This window comes from Electrophorus electricus, chromosome 2, assembly GCF_013358815.1.
Source record: "Electrophorus electricus isolate fEleEle1 chromosome 2, fEleEle1.pri, whole genome shotgun sequence".
NCBI lineage: Eukaryota > Metazoa > Chordata > Actinopteri > Gymnotiformes > Gymnotidae > Electrophorus > Electrophorus electricus.
In genome coordinates this window covers 13229165-13249321 of record NC_049536.1, presented here as the reverse complement: position 1 = coordinate 13249321, position 20157 = coordinate 13229165, and the positions used below count along the sequence as shown (strand labels likewise).

At 44.1% G+C, this 20157-nt stretch overlaps 1 protein-coding gene across 1 annotated transcript in view; it reads right to left on the bottom strand.

Annotated features, from left to right (window-relative positions):
- itfg2 (integrin alpha FG-GAP repeat containing 2) overlaps positions 1-10431 on the bottom strand; it is a 46024-nt gene extending 35593 nt beyond the window's left edge. Inside the window, exon 1 of the mRNA XM_035535605.1 lies at positions 10267-10431. Within this exon, the coding sequence (XP_035391498.1) occupies positions 10267-10332 (66 nt within the window). The 5' untranslated portion in view covers positions 10333-10431. The remainder of the gene's footprint in view (positions 1-10266) is intronic.
- Positions 10432-20157: the final 9726 nt, after the last annotated feature.

Here is a 20157-nt window from a genome sequence, read left to right as displayed (position 1 = left end):
CCATCTATTCAAGGACACACATGCAATCACACAAGCAGTGTCCTGTGAATGAGAATTTGGTGTGCATGCATGCTCACACTCTCATTCTCTCTCTCTCTCTCTCTCTCTCTCTCTCTCTCTCTCCCACACACACACACACAAACACACAAATTATGTATTTTTATTGAGAGTGTGTATGCAGTGCCACAGCCTTTGTAGGGCTGCTTATAAATGTACTGAATGGGTTTTGTGCCTATGTTTTCAACTCAATAGTCATATTAATGTTAATGGAAAAAAACAAACTCTCTACCCTTACCTCTCTCTCACATCCTTACCTCTCTCTCTCTCTCTCTCTCACTCACACACACACACACACACACACACACACACACAGAGAATCATTCTTAAAGAAATACACAATGTTTATACACATATCAAGAAAATAATTCTAAGATTTAGTAAAACCAATCCATGAATCCAGATTTAATAGTAGGCTTATGTGTACTCAGGAAAGACAGATCAGGCTGTGTGTGTATGCATGTGTGTCTGTGTGTGTTAACCATGGACAATGGGCTGGGCTTTGTTTTAGTTGCTGCTCACAGAAAGTCCAGTGCAGGCTGCTGGGCTCCTGTTCAGCCTCCACGCCTGAGTGCAGACAAGCATCAAGGATCCATCTGCACTCTCTCTCTCTCCCTCCTTCTGTCCCTATCCCCCTCTCCCTCCCTATCCCCCCATCTCCCTCTCTCTTTTCCTCTCTCCCCAGGTGGTCCTAAGCACTGCACACTAGGTGCATACACTTACCCTCGTCTTCAGTAGCGCAGCCAGCGACCTTCAGACGCCCTTTCTGTTTCCATGGTGGCGCGTGTTTGGAGTGGCTTGCCGTAAGCATTAGCATACACTAATGCTAGCGTTTCTCAGAGCCCATTGATTTTGTGTCCTAGATTTATTCAAAGCCCACCCCTCGACCCCCCCCCCCCCAAAAAAAAAAAAAACCACAAAAAAAACAAGGCTTCTTCACTTCATACAAATGGCTGGGGATGGAAGAGTGGGAGGGGGTAAGTGTGCTGGCATAGTATTCAATGGTAAAGAGAGACTGTAGCGCCCTTAAAGGCCATGAAATGAAATGGCCGTGAAACACCAGTGCCAAAGCAGTAAGATGGGCTTATAGCTCCTATATCCCTAACTCACAGTGTTATCCTCTACTTCCCAACATTGTTCCTGAAAAACTCCTTCACCTCTTATCAGTTTCTCTTCTTCCAACATGGCCAACAAGGCATTATTTTTGGTAGTATTAATACTATTACTAGTAGTTGTAGTAGTATAGTGGCTCTGCTAATGAGAGATTAGATTTAAGGATTTGAAATTAGAGAGTCTACAGAACCCATTAGAGGCTCACGATTAGTACTAGCCATGCCCAGACTCAGTATTCACTGCCTCGCTACAGTTGTGACAAAGTGCACTCTATGATATGATCTAGACCTCTGCAGGACTGTCTCGTTCCAGGTGATCTGACCTTTGTCTATGTTAGAATAATAAAGGCCACCTTTTGTTTAAAAAAAAAGTCCATATCCATACTGAACAAATTATTTAAAATCATTCATTAAGAGTGGAAGGATGTGAATCTCTTAGATAAGGTCCTCTTGAAGTGAGGACACCTGAAGTTAGCATCTTGGCTGAGTTTGACCTGCCATATAAGACAAACTGAACAGTGACGATGTTCTTGGGAGGTTACCAGGGCAGAAAGTTTGCTAAAGCCACTGGTGCAGTGGCCCAGGACACTCTGCCGTAATCTGTCCTAGAGTTTGTTACCGTATCATCTAGGTTGTTTAGTTCCTAGTCTTACCGGAGTATCCATCCCACCTGTCAACTGAACAGGACTCTCTGGTCCAGCCCCTGCCCAAGCACCTCTCCTGTATCTCTGCTCTGATCCAGACCCGATCTCAGACCTTGCCTGGGTGCCAGGAGGTCAGTGCTGGGTGGCTGGTGGCAAGCCAGTGTCTTTGTATCTGATCTGCCATAGGCAAGGCCCCATACCTGATTTGGGCCAGGGCCCGTGTTCTTGGACCGCTCAGACTCCTGTCTGCTACCCTGCTGCGTAGCCTGCTGGGTCGTTTGCTGTGGGCTGTTGCCTTGGTCTCCAAACCTCCACTCGATTTTCCCTTCCACCCATCCCGTCTGTGCTGTTGCCCTCACACTTCAGGAATCATGCTGAAGGAGGGAGTGGGTGGAGTTCTGTCGTTGGGGTTCTGTGATTGGGAGGCTGCACTCCAGGTTTGGCAACTTCATAGCCATTTTTGCCTATTGGTTTTAAAGCCCCGCCTATTGATTATTACCCACACCACCTGCCACCCAAGACCTTATGTATGTACCCCCATCTGCCTCTTGGACTTTTCTAAAGTGTTGAATTTGTATTTCGGGGGGGGGGGGGGGGGGGGGGGGGGGGGGTATTTGCAATAACAGATTTGCCTCCAATTATCTTGCCTGTATTTTGTTTTGATCTTGTTTTGATGCTAAGATTGATGCTATCAAATACACTCAGTACATGCCCACTGCCACCTAGGTCTTCTGTTTATTACATCCATCTGAAACACTAACCGTGTCACCAGATAAACAAATGGAACCTTTTGTTTGTTTCATACATAGCATTATGTTTGAAACAAACAAAAGTCTGCATACCAGCACCAGAACCTCATATCAGCTGAGAAGCTGGTGGAGGAAGTATAATTTTGTGGGTCTATTCTGCTACCCCATGGGCCTCTACAGAAATTGACTGAGGTTACTGCCAATAAAGACAGTTCCACTAGCTACAAAATGTTATGGTTCACTATATTTTTTTATTCATGTCCTTGATGGTTTAAATCATTTATTTAATAAAGATATGTAAAATGCCACTGCCATACATTGTTGTATGTTGTCTGTTAAATAAGACTGCCCTTATTTATTATTATGAACTTAGATGAAGATCAGATGGACTTTTTATTTATGTGTAAATCTAGATAAATTCAGTGGGTTCACCTGTAGCACCACAGAACCACACATGAAAAACAAACACAGATGAAAGCATGAAACCACACACACACACACACACCACACACACAACACACACACACACACACACACACATATTCAGGTCAACGTGTGCTGCTGAGTGGAGATGAGTTTCTGCTTCAGAGAAATCCCCCCACCCACTCACTCACCCATCTGTCTGTCTGTCTCTCTCCCCATTTGTCTGCCTGTCTTCTGATCTGGAGTATTTTGCATAATAATGGAAGAGTGCACTCCCCTCGTTGCTGTCTCACTTTCTGTCCCCCCCCCACACACACACACACCACTACCCCATTTCTCTCTCTCTCTGTCTGTCTCTATCTGTCTCATTTGTCTGTTTGTCTTCTGATCCTGGAGTATTTTGCATAATAATGCCAGAGTGCACTCCCTTGTTGTTGTCTCACTTTCTTTCTCTCTCTCTCTCTCTCTCCTCTCTCTCTCTTCTCTCTCTCTCTCTCTCTTGGCATTTCCAGTACTGTTTGTTTGCCAAGTTTTCAGTGGGGATAAAAGACAGCCTTCTGTAGACCTCAACCTTTTACTTCAAAAGCGCAGCAATGCGTAGGAGACGAGAAGTGAGAGAATGAGAAAAAAGACTAAAAACTGCATAAATCTGTTGTGAGAGAGAAACAGAGCAAATGAAAGCATGCTGTGATGTCAGTGTTCACATTAGTGTCAGAAAGGAATTAGAAAGAAAACAGTTTAGATATTTCTGTTTTGCAGAAAAACATGAAGTAGTAAATTGAAGAACGAGGCAGACAGAAAGTGAATTAGAAACAAACAACACGAGGAATTTTTGACACACCCAACAAGGAATACTCCTGTCCTGTGTGTCAGTGCTTGTCCGTCTGTTTGTGTCTGTCTATATATATATATATATATATATATATATATATCTAGTATATATATATATAATATATATATATATATAGGCTTAAATTTGCAACATTCCACTCAGGCTACATACCTTTCACTTTCCATTCAGTTCAGTTAAGGTCATGAATGAATACCCATTTTCATTTAATCAGTCGTATTGTTGATAATTTAGGTGCAGAGTAACATTAGCACTGTGGTAGAGTGGAGTTCCAGCTCAGGCCAACTCTCAACAAGAGAGGACATAAAAGCGGAGACCTCAGCACACATTGAGTAGACAGGAACCTGTGACCAACAAAAACAAGGAAGAAGCTTTCAAGATTATTTGATTTGATTGTGGCAAGGTGCAAAGGTTAAATGCTTACCCTCAAGACTGTTTGAATTAAATTTATGAGCTTGTGGGACTTGACATGCAGCAGTGTTCCTCCCCAGGTTTCATTTAACTGGAGTGTAGGCATATATAGGCTCACCAGGGACTTTTGGTATGTGTAGTGTCCTGTAAATGGACCTGCTCTGTGGTGGACCCAACACAGAACCAAATGGCTCCCTCATTATCATTACATATAGAGGTCTCCCAGGGTCCTTGTTCCATTCCACACCCCACCACATACCCTCTAGACAGCAGTCTCAATGAGAGTCAGAGTCCAGTAACTCCTTGTTTGGTCTCCCAGCCTGACAAAACGACGGTGAAGTCTTCTCCACAGCCTTTGGCCCTGCAGTGGATGCTCTCCTCTAAGGCCCTCTGCCCTCGCAACCACTAGCAGAAGCCCCCCATGGGACCACCTGGAGAGCCAGGGCCAGGGGTCTATACCTGAGGTTCAGAAGACATCTAGTGGGATATGATGCAACAAGAGGAAAACAGCGAACACCGTCAGGCATACGGAAGAGCAGCCTGCCCTGGTCGCGCATATTGAATGGCCACCAGATATTAAATGCTATCAAAAAATAATCTGTTTGTGCTCTGTACGTGCAAACACTGAAGGACATTATTGAAAACAAATAGTTTATTCACCCAAATAGTGGTAAGTAGGGGAAGCCCACATGGCCAGGTAAAACAATCCATTGAAATGCCTTTCCTTGAAACCCTGAGCTAGGTAGCAACTATTAAGCTATAGTTTTAATTAACTGTTTCAACACAAAAAAAGCATTGAATTATGTTTTTTTTCTGTACATAACACTTTCTACAGCTATACAAATATACTTCACTGGAGTCCACACGTCAATCATCATGTCTCCCTCTATTATGAATGAGTACTCATGCACACATACCACAGTTAAAAATATATAGTCCTACACATTCATGTTATTTATGAATAAAAAATGACTTATTCTGTTTTCATGTCATGTTTGTGTGCATTTGTGTGTGCATGCATGCAAGAGAACTGACTGCACTGTCAGTCTAAAAAAAATAAATAAATTCTGTGAGTTAGTGGTGTGTGTCAATGTGAACCTTAGTTTCGTACTGATGCTGTATATTCAGTATCTGTGTGTGTGAGTGAGTTTGAGGCGTGGTATTAAGCCTCCATATGTAGACCAGGTTATGGGACCATTTGTTGTGGTGGTGTGGGCTTGGAGTAGCGTGTGACATGGAGCACTCCTGTGTGCAAGTGCTAGGTTGTGTGAGAGAGAGAACTGAGGCATGGCGTTAGACCCCATATGTAGAACAGGCTGTTTAACTACTGTGACGGTCTGGGCTGGTGGGTGTGTGTGTGTGTGTGTGTGTGTGGACGTGTCCTATTCCCTGCTGCTTAGTCCCTTGCACACCTGAATAAAGTGTTGCTGGGACAGAACGCACCCCTCCCCACACACAAATGAGCTCACTACTACAAGCACAGGCAGAAACTAAATTAACAGCAAAGCTGAAGGCTTCTTGTGCGTTCTTTGGTGGTTTGCGTGCAGTGTGGAATAGAAGGCCATGTGACTTCCTTCTCAACTGTTTGTGCACATTATTCAGCAACACATTTTGTGTCCTGAGCACAGTAGCTTGTAAATTTGCTCATGGCCCCCTCCTAGTCTCCTTCACTGTGGATGAATCTGGAACTGGATTTTACTAGTTAGCTAATTTACCTAACCTAGCTAGCTAGCGTAGTTGCTAAGCTGGCTAACTTCGTTTGGTTAGGACAACAGAAACACTGTTACATTCATTCTTTTTATGTCTTCTATTATTTAAATTCTTTCTTTAAATACTTGTTCTTTTTATAAATGACAGCAAATGTAGTTAGCTTAGCTAATCGACAGTTAGCTATCTACCCTATCTTACGTTACGACATGTTTACTGACAGCTATGACGCAGACCAATCTCACCTGTTTTCTAAAAAGAAATTGGTCAGCAATTTCCTGACATGTTTTTGTCAGTTTTCTAGCTATCTCTCTAGCTAACTAGCTATTTGCTAATTTTCTAGCTAGCTTTCCACTCCTTTCGTTTCTAAAATCCTTATTTTGGTTTCGTTTTAATGAGAACTGAACTGCTAACTGCTCTCTAGTGAACAGCTTAGCCATAACATGACAGGCCTGATTAAGGATCAAACCGACTTTTTGCTTTTGAGGCGTGGAGGGGGGGCGTAGGGTGGGTGGATAAATAAAAGGAAAGCGACCCGCAAATTATAAATTATTAATGGAAGACAACCGTAATGGTATTATTTATCCCTATAATAACAAAAGTACAAAACTAGGAACCAAAATAAAGTTATTTCCGAGGCTACTGGCAGGCCCCCCAAAAAGAGGGTCTCTGGGTAGTCATGTCCACCGTTAGTCTCTCCCCTCAGACATTATGTACATAACAACTATTTTAACATCCAGGTTTTAAAAAGCACAGTACAGAGCAGTCCATCTCTGAGCATGGTACTCACTCCAGCTCCATGGCCTTTTGGAGAAAGAACAGACTCCCATCTAACCACAACCAGCTCTCAGCACTTTTTTTTCTGCTGTGGTCTGAAGTAAACACTGTCAAACATTGTCATTCAAACTGTGACCATGAAAAGTGGGTGTGCACATGCAAAAGCTTTCATCATGTAATTTCCATCCTTATCCAGTAGCAGGTGTTCACTAGTGTGGGTAATAACATATTTAGGGGTCGGGACAGGAGGGCAGAAGATTATGGGATGTTGTAAATAAAAGATGTAAATAAATAATTAAAGCAAACAAACACGTACGCACGCGGGCGCGCGCGCACACACACACACACACACACACACACACACACACACACACATAGTTGGGTAAATCCCCTGCAAATGTCCAACCAGGCAGTGGTCCAGCTGCTCTGGAGTCTCTGCAATTCAGATAGAGCCCCTGGAAACGACAACTGTCAATAAGCATGCACACACACAGGCAGGGAATGGTAGTGAGACTATATTGGGGTGGACTGCCAGGCCTGCCTGTGGAAGAGGCTATACTGGTTTTGTAAATGCGACAGGTCATCTGGTGTGTTGCTACGACGACAGTGCAAAAGGATGCCAGTCCTTGGGGGGCTTGTTGTTTTCTGAGCCACCATACCCCACCCTCTCTCTCTCTCTCTCTCTCTCTCTCTCTCTCTCTCTCTCTCTCTCTCTCTCTCTGTCTCTTTGTGTAAAACAGAAAACTTCCAAAAACTTCGCCTCAGCAAAATACATTTTATTTTCCTCATTATATTTACATAGGTTGTTTGTCACTGCTCTCTCTCTCTCTCTCTCTCTCTCTCTCTCTCTCTCTCTCTCTCTCTCATTTTCCTTTCTCTTGTTTCTCTGTCTGTGTGTGTCATTTTCAAAAAAACAGGAACTCTGCGAAAATAACAGTGCCCGCTGAGCACAGCTGCAGATCTGTGAGGGGCTGGTGAGGCAGAAGAGGAGAATGTGCAGGGCCTTGGTGGGGGGCAGCATGGAGGAGCAACAGAATCAGTGCCCATTCATGGAGCTGATGTATGGAGCCACTACATCTGGGAGATAAAGCAACCCTCCTCTGTCCTCTACAATGATATAACTGCACTAAGTGCAGTCTGATTGGTTTTCTGTCACGCCTCTCTCTCCTCACACACACCCACACATACACACGCACATGCACATTTAGGTATGATGTAATAGAGAGATGATATGAAATGCTAATGAAATCTTTTTCAAGGTAAGGCTTTCAAGAAAGAAGGAGGCCCATCAAGAATGGAAAGTAAGACAGGAGAATTCACAGCAACTGCGTATCTAGTCATCAATCATTACTCAGATTTGAGCCTGGTGCAGAGCCCAAACCATTCAGGATTCACACTGCCCATCCATTTAGATATAGGTTCTCAAGACAAATCAGTATGTGTGTGTGTGTGTGTGTGTGTGTGTGTGGTGTGTGTGTGTGTGGTGTGTTTGTGTGTGTGTGTGTGTGTGTGTTGGAGGGAGGGAGAGAGAGACAGAGAGAGAGTGTGTGTGTTTCAAACTGGCACAGCAAAGGCATATAACATGCATATGCAAATTTACACTGTAATAAAATAATTATACTTGCCATGAAAAAGGATATTTGAGAGCAGAATCCAGTCAGCTACCACAAGACATTAATTCATCTTCGCCACCACACTAAACACACATTGCTGTGCTAGAACAAATAAGGCTTGTTTCATCAGGTAGGACACACAGCATTCCTAATCCTCAGTTCATGTACTGAATCCCTCCTCCACTTAAAACAAAGCACCGTGTTATAAAAGGCATGCAGTGTGGCTCTGTAAAGTGAGGCCCAGGCAGCGGCTCTGATATTCAGCTTGCCACTACACTGTTTCATCAGATGTGACACCATTCTAAGAGGAATGTGAGGAAGTTTCATAGAGTGATAGGGATTCGCCACAGTGCAAAATTCCCCAGAGTTTCTCCATCAGCAGAGAGTAAAAGTGAAATGGACAACCGTACTTGTAGAATGTACTACTTGTTCTACAAGCAGAATCTCTCTTTCTCTCCCTCTCTCTTTCTCTCCCTCTCTCCGCTTTCAGGAAAATCCCACCCACATCCCAGCGCCCACGCGTGCAACACATACACACATGCAGCCTCTCCTTTCCTCAGAGTAAAAGGAAGGTGTATGTTTGGCTGGTTTCCTTTATGCCCACATTTTGCTTTGATCGCCTCCAGCACTGCCTCGCTGTAAAGCCTGCTCCGTCATTTACAGAAAGTTCACTTCAGTGTAACATCCCACATGCCACACGGGTCCTGTCCAAACTCCCCCACCCCCACAAACCTCACACCCCCACACCCCACACCCCACCCCACCCCCAGGTGAATCCCAGCTTTTTCTACCACAAACCAGAACACGTCTCCCGAATTCCTGGAGCGTGTCTCTTTTAGGCTTGGTCAAAATCCTAACCCAAGCACACCCACACAGCCACACACCCATAGACATACCCAGGCTGGATGACAGCCCGAAAGGCGACGTTTGAAAAGGAAGCTGCATTCCAGGTCAGGAGAGCATAAAGGCAGGGCTGAGGACTGGCGACTGACTGATAGGAGTCAGCACAGAGGGACTCTATTTCTGTGACTTGAGATAGTGAAAACCACAGCTGTTCCCAAACTGAAGGAGCCAGAGGGAGCCTGAGAGAGAGAGAGCGAAGGAGAGATGGGAGGAGAGAGAGAGAGAGAGAGAGAGAGAGTCTTCTCCCACTGCCAGTGTCTCTATAGTTGCAGTCAGACAGTATATTGCAGTCATTGAGAAAGTAGACTCACTTTCGTTGCACATCAGAGCATGAAAGCATACTGTACATTCTGGCAGGTCACAGTCTCTCTCTCTCTGTCTCACACACACTCACACACACACACACCACACACACACAACACACACACACACACACACATACAACCACACACACACACACATACACACACACACACAGACCCTCACACTTTTTGCAATGTTTAAGCTATATCACATCACAGGCAGCAAAAGAAATGTCAGTTTCATTTCATTAATCTAGTAAGCCCTTATTTCTCTTCTCTCTCTCTCTCTCTCTCTCTCTCTCTCTCTCTCTCTCTCTCTCTCTCTCTCTCTCTCTCTCAGTCTCTTTGTAAGAACCAAAAGTGTGCTTGAGTAAGTACAGTTTCTGTATACCAGTCAACACCTGACAAACCATGTATACATACACACCCATATACTATAGAAACACTGATCTCACATCAGGACTGATTATTACACATGCAAATGAGGCTGAGGCCTGTTGCTATAGAAACAGTTCTGTGGCAACATTGCGTTCAGTGTTTTGTGTCTCTAGGCTGTTTCTTCCACACAGAAACATCAGCTTTAGATCAAATCTAACTAACTTAATGTTTACTAGTTTTTTTGTTTTGTTGTTTACTCCGGTCAGTTAAAAACTGGAGTCCAAGAAAGTAAGAGTTTCATTCACAAATACATTGCAGCTTGCAGTCTCACATCACTCACGTAATGTTCCACAGCTTGCAGATCCCTCCCCCACTCTTCTTCCTCTTCTTCCTCTTCTCTGGACATTATCAACTTGAGCACCTGCAGATCTGCAGAGCCCGTTTCACACCAATGTCCCTATGACCTTTTCTGGGAGAGAACTGTCACTCAGGGTGTGTGTGTGTGAGTGTGAGTGAGTGTGTGTGTGTGTGTGTGTGTGTGTGTGTGTGTGTGTGTGTGAGTGTGTGTGTGAGTGTGTGTGTGTGTGTGAGTATGAGTGTGGTGTGTGTGTTGTGTGTGTGTGTGTTGTGTGTGTGTGTGTGTGTGTGTGTGTGTGTGTGAGTGTGTGCGTGGGTTGGGGACACTGAAGTTCCAATGGCCCAACACAGCTCAGTCCCAATCCCTGGCCCATCAGCTGAGCAGAAGGAGGCCAGACGTTAAACGGCATGCTGCTTTAGGTCAGCTGCTGCTGAAAGTGTCAGATACGATGGGGGGGGGGGGCGTCCACTCTCCACCATGTGCGGCTCACCCAAAGAAGGCAGAGGAATGTCAACAGTCCCACTACCCCTCCTCCCTCCCTCTCTCCCTCCCTCTCTCCCTCCCTCCCTCCCTCCCTCCGTCTTTCTTTCCATGTCATCTCCTGAACGCTTAGCTCTGTTTCTCTATAGCAGCAGTTGTGGAGCAGAGAGGAGAGGGGAGCCATGAGGTCTGTATGGGAAATGCTGAACCCCCCCACCACCACCAGATACATATTATACGTGCCATCTGGCTGGTCATACTAACCCCCTCCCAAGCCCCTTCTCAAAGAGAGTGCCACTCATTTACTCCTACTATTCAAAAGGAACCTCTCTGGCAAAGCATAGTGCATTCTCCCAGCAACTAGTAGCTTTGTTCACACACACACACACACACACACACACACACACACACACACACACAGAGAGAGAGAGAGAGAGAGAGAGAGAGAGAGAGAGAGAGAGAGAGAGAGATGCCCTCCCCCATGTTACTACAAGGATAACACAGTATTAAAGACTTTATGATAAAAGTCGTTTTAAAAGTGCTTTAATGAGGACAATGTTTCTCCCTTTTTGCTGCAGGTGATCTGTGCTAACTCAGCGGTTGCTCTGACTTAGCTTCTCCAGCAGGCACCAAAGAGAAGGTTCAACTGCAGAGAAAGATGGAAAAGTACTGGCTACCTCATCACTGCTGTTGGTGCGCCGCATTGGAAATGGGAAATGGTCCCTTTGTTTTCGTCTGGCTAATACAAACTGTTCTACAATTAAGAAAACTACTGCTGCTATGGCAACATACTAATAATTCTGAATCACAGCTGATGAACTCTGTCACAACAGTTATTGCAGAAGCTTTAGTTCCTTCTTGTAAACAGAGCAAGGGTAAGGATACGTTCTCCCCCACACACACACACAGACACAGACACAGACACACACACACACACACACACACACACACACACTCAGAGCATGTGGACTGGTAAGGAGATTCAGCGTTTGTGTGTGTGTGTGTGTGTGTGTGTGTGTGTGTGTGTGTGTGTGTGTGTAGGCTGAAAACATAAGGCCAGTAGGATCCTATCAGTAGTGGCAGACAGATCACACATCCTGACACAGACCACCACAACAGGAGTTCATTGCACTCCCCCAATCAAAATACATAAATACTTTTAAAAACACACCCCTCTATACTGCCTGCTGACAATAATAAACTGAAATATAGAAACGTGCTAATGAACACTACCTAATTAGTCTGTTAGTGTGGCTCTCTACCCTTTAAAACCTAAGATAATTAGTCTTAAGTAACTACCATGAAGTGTTTGGTAACTACTTTGTGATCAATGGGAAAGGCAGGTAATGATATGAGTGAGATAATACAATCTGGTCTCAGCAGCCAGGTCTTCAGGTTTGCAGGGGTTTGTGCGTCCTCCATCACGATGTGTGCCGGTCCTGATCGCTTGGGGCTCTGACTCCTGCTTCTTCAGCTCCACGCTAATGTATCTATCACAGAATGCCGGAGCTGCTCTGGTAACCATGGCAACTCTGGTCACAGGCACCTGTGCCTGCCAATGTCCAGGAAAGCTGCAGTATCAAACCTTTTGTCAACAGCTGTGCACCCTTGTGTGATAATGCTGTCTTAATAGTTATGTCACACTTCTTCCAAAATTCATGAACACCTCTCTCAATCAGTGTTCACCATGAGCAAAAGCCTGTACAACTACAGCCAATTTTGCAGACCTTTAGATACTCTGATCAATATAGTCAACTTTCAGTTCAAAATGCAAAATTCTTATCACTCTGGATGATATGTTGCATTTTGACAGACATGAAAATATACACTTGAAAAAAATGACAGATTATTCTGATTTTAGCAGAAGGGTTGTTCAGTTTATTCAGGTTTTTTTTTTTTTTTTTGCTGTTTATGTTGGTTACAGCCCTGTTACATATGATACCAAAGTGGTCATACTTGCATTGAAATGTGCATGTATATGGGTAAACTATAGATATAGTTATCACTGAAGATATTTTTCTACCATTAGTGCAGTATATGTACTGCTGAAACCCCTGGCTGTCACTTCAGCTAATGACCTACCCGGGTATTTTTTTTTGGTTGCGCCCTGTTACCGTGTATACGGTGTGATGTTGATGAAACTCCAAATGCATTGGACAGAATGGTTGGACCAGACAAACAGCCGACGTCTGCTACTGATAGACTGACAAATATGTGTGAATTACTGTATATAGTGGTATTAATGTATGTGTTATTGATTGTATATATTTTTCTTTTCTGAACTACAGTATATTGTACTGTGAGAACAAATAGCAAAATACCATAAACCCCCTGAAGAGCACTTTAGCTTCTTTTTTGTTTCTTTATCATATTTTACATTATACAGTAAATATTGGGTTTCTGAAATATTTGTGGATGCAAAAATAGAGGAAAGAGAAACACATGGTATATGTATTTTGAAATGTTATAAGTTGTTTGCATTTTGAAGTTCATTGTACATTGAGTGACAAAGCAGCCTTGTGGGAGAAAGCATGTTATAGTTATGACAGCGTGAGTCACATCTGGATGAATTGTGATGTGTTTTGGTGGTGGAAGTGCATTTTTGCACCAAACTAGCTGATGTGCTGAGGTGCGTGTTTCAAAAGCACAATGTGTGACGTGTTTGGAAGAAGTGAACATGGCATTGAGGCAAGTGTGAGATTTTTTTTTTCATAAAAAAAGTTTTGCACATGCAACATGGTTCCTCTGATACAGTTTCTAATCAGACAGACTCAGCTTCTATTGCCATCTCTGCACTCTTCACCACTCTGTATTTGTTGTTTATTTATTGTTTTGTTCTTTGTTTATTCATGCTTTTTATGTGTGCTAAGAGTTGACATTGTGTGGAGTTTCTTGGGCGTTGTATTTTTTAATTTGCATATGTCCAAGAGTTGAGTGCATAAAAGAATTTTAGAATATATATATATATATATATTTCAGAGTATATATGGTATTGCATTAAAGTATTCTGTTTCTTTCCTGGTGCCGTTGGTTGGACAGTATGGATAAATCGCTAACTCACTGGGGATTAAAGCCAAGGCTTGTTTGTCTGTTGCTGATAAGATCTGCTCATTGATAAGGCTTATCATACCTTATCTGCTCACAAATGTTTGCGACGCTGAGAGGAATTGATATTCTACAGTCATCTAGCCAGAGACAGAGCAGAAACACGGCCCGTTGTCTAAGAAAGATAGAGCTCTGCAGAGGTACTGTTTTCACATGCAAAGATATGATAAGCTTCTTCCCTGTTATACAGTGGGAGTTATGGCCTGATTTAGACCAAACTCGACAGCACCAGGAACGGTGTGCACCCTCTAAGTAAGTACTTATCAGTGTTCTGTCCAAAGCTGGGCCCAGGTTTACCGCGCGAGTCCCAGGCTCTGAGAATGAAACGACTGAGCACGTAACAGGCGGAGACACCAATAACAATAGATAGAGCACGGTCGATAAACAGCAGCTGGGAGCATGGTGGTATTGTTATGCACACACACACACACACACACACACACACACACACACACACATACACACACATGCATGTGCATTGTTTGTGTGTGTCTGTGTCTGTGTATGAGGGTGAGGTGTATGTGGGAGTGTTTCTTAGTATAAGTCATATGGTGAGTGTGATAGTGAATGTGTGTGTGTGTGTGTGTGTGTGTGTGTGTGTGTGTGTGTGTGTGTGTGTGTGTGTGTGTGTGTGCGTGCGTGCACGTGTGTGTGTTTAGGTATTATCTAGAATTAGCGATGTGATGAGGTTTAAACTAAGCCTTTACTGGCAGTAAGAAGGCCACACGATGAGTACACAGGAAGGTTGTGGCTGGGTCTTTTTTACATGGTTGGTCTCTCTCTTTCGCTTTCTCTCTCTCTCGCTCTCTCTCTCTCTCTCTCTCTCACTCTCTCATTTCAGGTTCGTGGTGTTCTCTTCAACAGAAAACAGGAAACAGCTGAAGCGCTGACACTCTCTCAGTTCTCAGAAAAACGCAGGCTTGCAATCGCATGTGCAGTTGTTTTTGTTTATGAGCAGAGGGCTTTAAACATCACGTGCTGGGCTCTGTAAGGTTCTCAGCCATTCTTCTATCCCTGTAAGGTTCTCAGCCATTCTTCTATCCCTGTAAGGTTCTCAGCCATTCTTCTATCCCTGTAAGGTTCTCAGCCATTCTCCTATCCCTGTAAGGTTCTCAGCCATTCTCCTATCCCTGTAGGGTTCTCAGCCATTCTTCTATCCCTGTAAGGTTCTCAGCCATTCTCCTATCCCTGTAAGGTTCTCAGCCATTCTTCTATCCCTGTAAGGTTCTCAGCCATTCTCCTATCCCTGTAGGGTTCTCAGCCATTCTCCTATCCCTGTAAGGTTCTCAGCCATTCTCCTATCCCTGTAAGGTTCTCAGCCATTCTCCTATCCCTGTAGGGTTCTCAGCCATTCTTCTATCCCTGTAAGGTTCTCAGCCATTCTCCTATCCCTGTAAGGTTCTCAGCCATTCTTCTATCCCTGTAAGGTTCTCAGCCATTCTCCTATCCCTGTAGGGTTCTCAGCCATTCTCCTATCCCTGTAAGGTTCTCAGCCATTCTTCTATCCCTGTAAGGTTCTCAGCCATTCTCCTCTCTCTGTAGGCCATTTAATATCTCTTATCTAACAAATAAAGCCTACTGATAAAGGTTAAGCAGTGTTTAACAGACATAGAGGAACATGTTTTGTTTTACAGAGGAATTAAAAAGACCTGTGTTTCAATGCTCTTGTGTTTGCCCTTAGATTGGCTCTCCCTAAATCCTTTTTCCCTATCAGCCAAAGTACATTACAACCAAGCTCTAATAGGTTTCTGACCTCTTTACACTACAGCATTGAAGCTTGTGGTGTGAGAGAGAAGCTCTGTGTTTGAGATGCTTCTTCTCTTGCCTTTCAGAGTCAAGACTGACTGAGTTTATTCCCGAACCCCCCACCCCACCCCACCCCACCCCACCCCTCTTTGGGATGTTCTTTTCCTGTGAGAGAAAAAAAGAGAGAAAAAGGGAGTGAGAGTGAAAAGACACCAAAGCACTATTTTCCACCCACAGAGGACTCCACAAGTTCCTTACAAGACGACCTGGGAAGAGAAGTGCAGTATCTCTGGTAGACGGCGGGCTTGCCTATATAACGGAGGCACCGGCCCAAACCCAAAAGCCAAACATCTGCTCTAAAAATGGAAGGATCTTTTCGCTAGGTCAGACACATGTCCTTGGTAGCATCCACATTCCACACACACAGCTAGCCTAATTTCTTGCTGAATTTAAGGACACACAATCCACATCTCTCTCTCTCTCTCTCTCATGCGCGCACACACAAACACATTTATCTCTGCTGTGTCTGTTGACATTTCACTGTCCTCTCTCACAGTGCAAACGTGTCCTCGTTACCCAGCTATCATCTCTCCAGCCCACAGCGGTCTACAATCTCCAGTGAGCCCACGATCCGGACATGGATGCGGAACGGAAAGGCTGCTCTGGTCTTCGCTGCGAGCTGTGCCCTGTGTGCAAGGGTCCGGGCGCTAACCTTTCAAAATGCCGTAGAGTCCGACGCGACACTACAGAGAGCACACCCGCACCTACAAGTGTCTCCCAAGGCTGCTTTTGGTTACATGTTTAACAGCAGCTGCAAAAGTCGTCTGCTTTCCCAACGTCCCTATGCGGTACGGTGGTTTATGGAACTGTGACAGGCCTCTGCGCAGTGCTATGGAAACTCACAGCTGGGGGCCATATTGGGCATGGGTGGAGGGCAGCAGCGTTACTACACACGCTGGCCTGAAGCTGGTGGGACACGTTCCTAGCAGACAGGTGTGCACCCTGGCAGCTACATCAGCCCATTTCTGCCTCTACTTCAGCTACAGACATGAATGAGTGCCACTGCCAGGAAACCACTAGGCCATAGTAACATGAACTAAAACATCATGTTGTTGTCACATATGTGCCTGCTCTTAACCTGCCCAAAACCACATATACACACCTGCTTATTTTGTTCAGCCTCGGTGCAGAAAACATTCCCAACCCACACAGCACAGCAGCACCGTTAGCTGAACGCACAAAAATACAAAAAAACATCGCACATGCACAAGGTACACGGTTAAAGGCATCTCGCATCAGCGCAGCATCATTAAGATCAAGAGTGTAGCGGCAGTAGACCCGCCGTAGACCTGACGTAGACCTGCCGTAGACCTGACGTAGACCCGCCGTAGACCTGACGTAGACCTGCCGTAGATCTGCCATAGACCCGCCACCCCTCCTCTGCCTGTTTCTCCATTACAGCCGCCTCATGTCCCCCATGGATATTTGGATTCGCTTTCACAATGAAGCCGACTCCACACATGAGCCTGACAAGCAAGATGAGTCATGTGACTGCTGCCAGGAATCTGACCCTTCGAGAATCTGTACAGGAAAAATGATGAGGTGGCAGGAACGTGCCTTTTGCTTGTTTGTTTGTTTGTTTTTATTTTAATGTAAACATTTTACATGTGACTAACTGAAGGTTCGAAGAGGCATTCACGAGGCATCCCTAAATGGGAATTGCACTGATCAGTGTACACTATATACAGTGATTGCCAAAACATTTTCCAAGAATCATCCTACACTGTTTGGGTAGGCAACACTGCCTGACCAGGGCACAACAACCACGGAAAGACTGTGAAACATGTTCATCAGCAGTTTCAAAAGCCTCCCTGCCATCTGGTCAAATCTAAACACAAGAGGAAGGCCTAAAAAATCTGGATGCAAAAATCACTGGCAAAAAGAAAGCATTATGTTATATTTGATGGCACAAAGCAGTTTCATAACTATGATGGCCCAGAACATGATTTTTAGGTGATTTCTGCAGTTACCAAGTAGTTCCCATAGTTTTGTTCGTACCAAGCAGTTCTGCGACTTTCATATTATTGTGGCAGAGGGAAGGTAATTTTAAGGTGATTTCTGCTTTTGTCATATTTGTTTACTACAGAGTGTAAAGTGTGCAGCTCACTGCATTCTACGTTTATAAAAGGCCTTCAATGTGCCTGCAGCCTTTTTGCACATTTTTCTGTTTAGCACTCAGCAGAAAATAAATTAGTAAGAGGTTACCCATTCAATCGCTCTAAAAGCTTTTAAACGCCAATGTTCGGCATAAGATATGACTGCTGTGGATTTAGGATAGCAGGTAATGACAGTGCTGAAGGTGTAAACCAGGCCTTCTGAGATAAACATACACTCAGGCAGGGACAGTCCCCAGATCTGTGACCTGCTTCCGACAAACACAGCATGCCTTCCCTCTCCATATGAAAGTGTTTGGACAGCCAAAGCCAGCTGCGGATCTCACTCAAACAAAGCCCAAACACAACCATCTTCTCCCTTTAGACTAAACCAATTTACTGCCATTTGTTCTTTTGCATGCCCACTTCCTCTTCTTTCCTCACTCCCTCTCTCTGTTCAAATGTTGTCTTTTCCGGGCGGCTGCTAGGCAACCTTAGAAATCAGGAGTCTGGAAACAGAGGCGAGTTCATCTTTTCTTTTTTTTTTTCTTTTTTACAGGAGTCAGCACTTTGCAGTGCCACATCGTGCGTGCTCCGAAAAGACTTTTTTTCCTCCCTTTCCCACAATGCTCTGTATTTGATCCACTGAGAGGATCTTCTATTTTGAGAGAGGAGTTGCATGACATAAAGAACCTTAAAGATTCACATATTTTGTTACTGATTTTGTAATAGTCTTTTTTACTGTGTCTCGGAAATATTTGCTGTAATTGTATCCAGTTGAACTTTAGTTTAATTCAGTTCAATTCAGATCAATTCATTTCAGTTCCTTTAATATCTCTAAAAGGGTACAACAAAATTTGAGTATATAGGGATTCCATTTTCAGTTCAACAAGAGAGGCACTGGATACACTCACTGTCCAAAAGAAGAAGCATTAGGACACATAAGTCGTGTAGAATAATAAATATGTAACAATAATCTAAAACGCTGAAACTGGCAGCATGTAGTGCCTTAGGCCTATTTTACACCCTCTCAAGTGTACTGCACTTTATAGGGCGTACTGCACTTTCATTGCACCTATTGTACCTATTGCACATGCCTAGGCCACACAAGGCTAGCAACAGTGTATGGCGAAGCATTGCAGGTAACAGTATACCCTTTATGTAGTCCATATGGGACATCTGTTGCACAGTATACACAAAGGTGTACTGCAGACTAAACAAATAGATAAAAGCAAAGACATTATGGTAGGTATGTTTTTGTACTTTAGCACAAAGGTTGTTTCTCTGTAAGAGAGTTCATCTTTCCAGCTATTATGTTAAATGTGGCATAAGAAGTCGGGAATAGGCCAGGAATAGTGCTAGTGATAGTGTTGGGGCTAGTGTTGAGGATAGTGCTAGTGATAGTGTTGGGGCTAGTGTTGAGGATAGTGCTAGTGATAGTGTTGCGGATAGTATTGGGGCTAGTGTTGGGGCTATTGTTGAGGATAGTGCTAGGGATAGTGTTGGGAATAGCATTGGGGATAGTTTTAGAAACAGTACTGGGAATATTGCTGGGGATAGTGTGATGACTCTGGGTTCAGTGATGGTAGATGTCCGTTAGGGAGCACTGGCGTAGTTAGCAATGGGATGTAGAGTTTAGCTAGATGTTGTTTCCTAGTGGTTTCCTGTGAAATTTGACAAGTCTGCTGGGGCAGGCTGGTGCTTCAGTGATGTTGGGGGCTTTCTAGAGAGTGTGGCCCTTTTAAATGTCTTCACTAATAGCTTGACCTCAGTGATTTGTTGGGCGGTCTTGACAGGACGCTCCTGCTGCCGACAGCCTGGTTGTTGGCAGAGCACCACCCTACTAGGTTCTGTCCTCTGTGCAGGACTCATTTAGCCTGTGTGAAATATATTAGTCAAACTCTGAGGTTCAAGAAGGATTCCTATTCAAAATCTTTACGTTTTGCAGTTGGCCTGTTCACGATTGTTGCTCTGAACTCATTCTCTTTAAACACACACACACACACACACAACTATTCTGACAACATTTAAAGGGGAAACTGTGGAAATGACACTATTGTGTGTATTAATGTGGAACTAAGGCCATATATTTACGGCCAGATAGATAAACTACCTGTTCTGTTTGTATATATCTACACACAACCCTTCTTCTGACAAAGCAAAACAGCTGCAGAGCAGCTCAGGTCAAGCTCGACTTCCTCTCAGGCTTCTCCCTGGCTCAGGCTTCTGCTGTTCCTGACAGCAGGCCTACCAGACGCGACCGGTTCCCTCCATTTAAAACAATGCATTGGTAGTTTTTTTTTTTTTTTGCATGCTTCCTGAGACAGAACTAGAGCAAGAAACAGAGCAGAGGGATGACTTATAAAGAATAAGACCAGGTCTTCCGGGA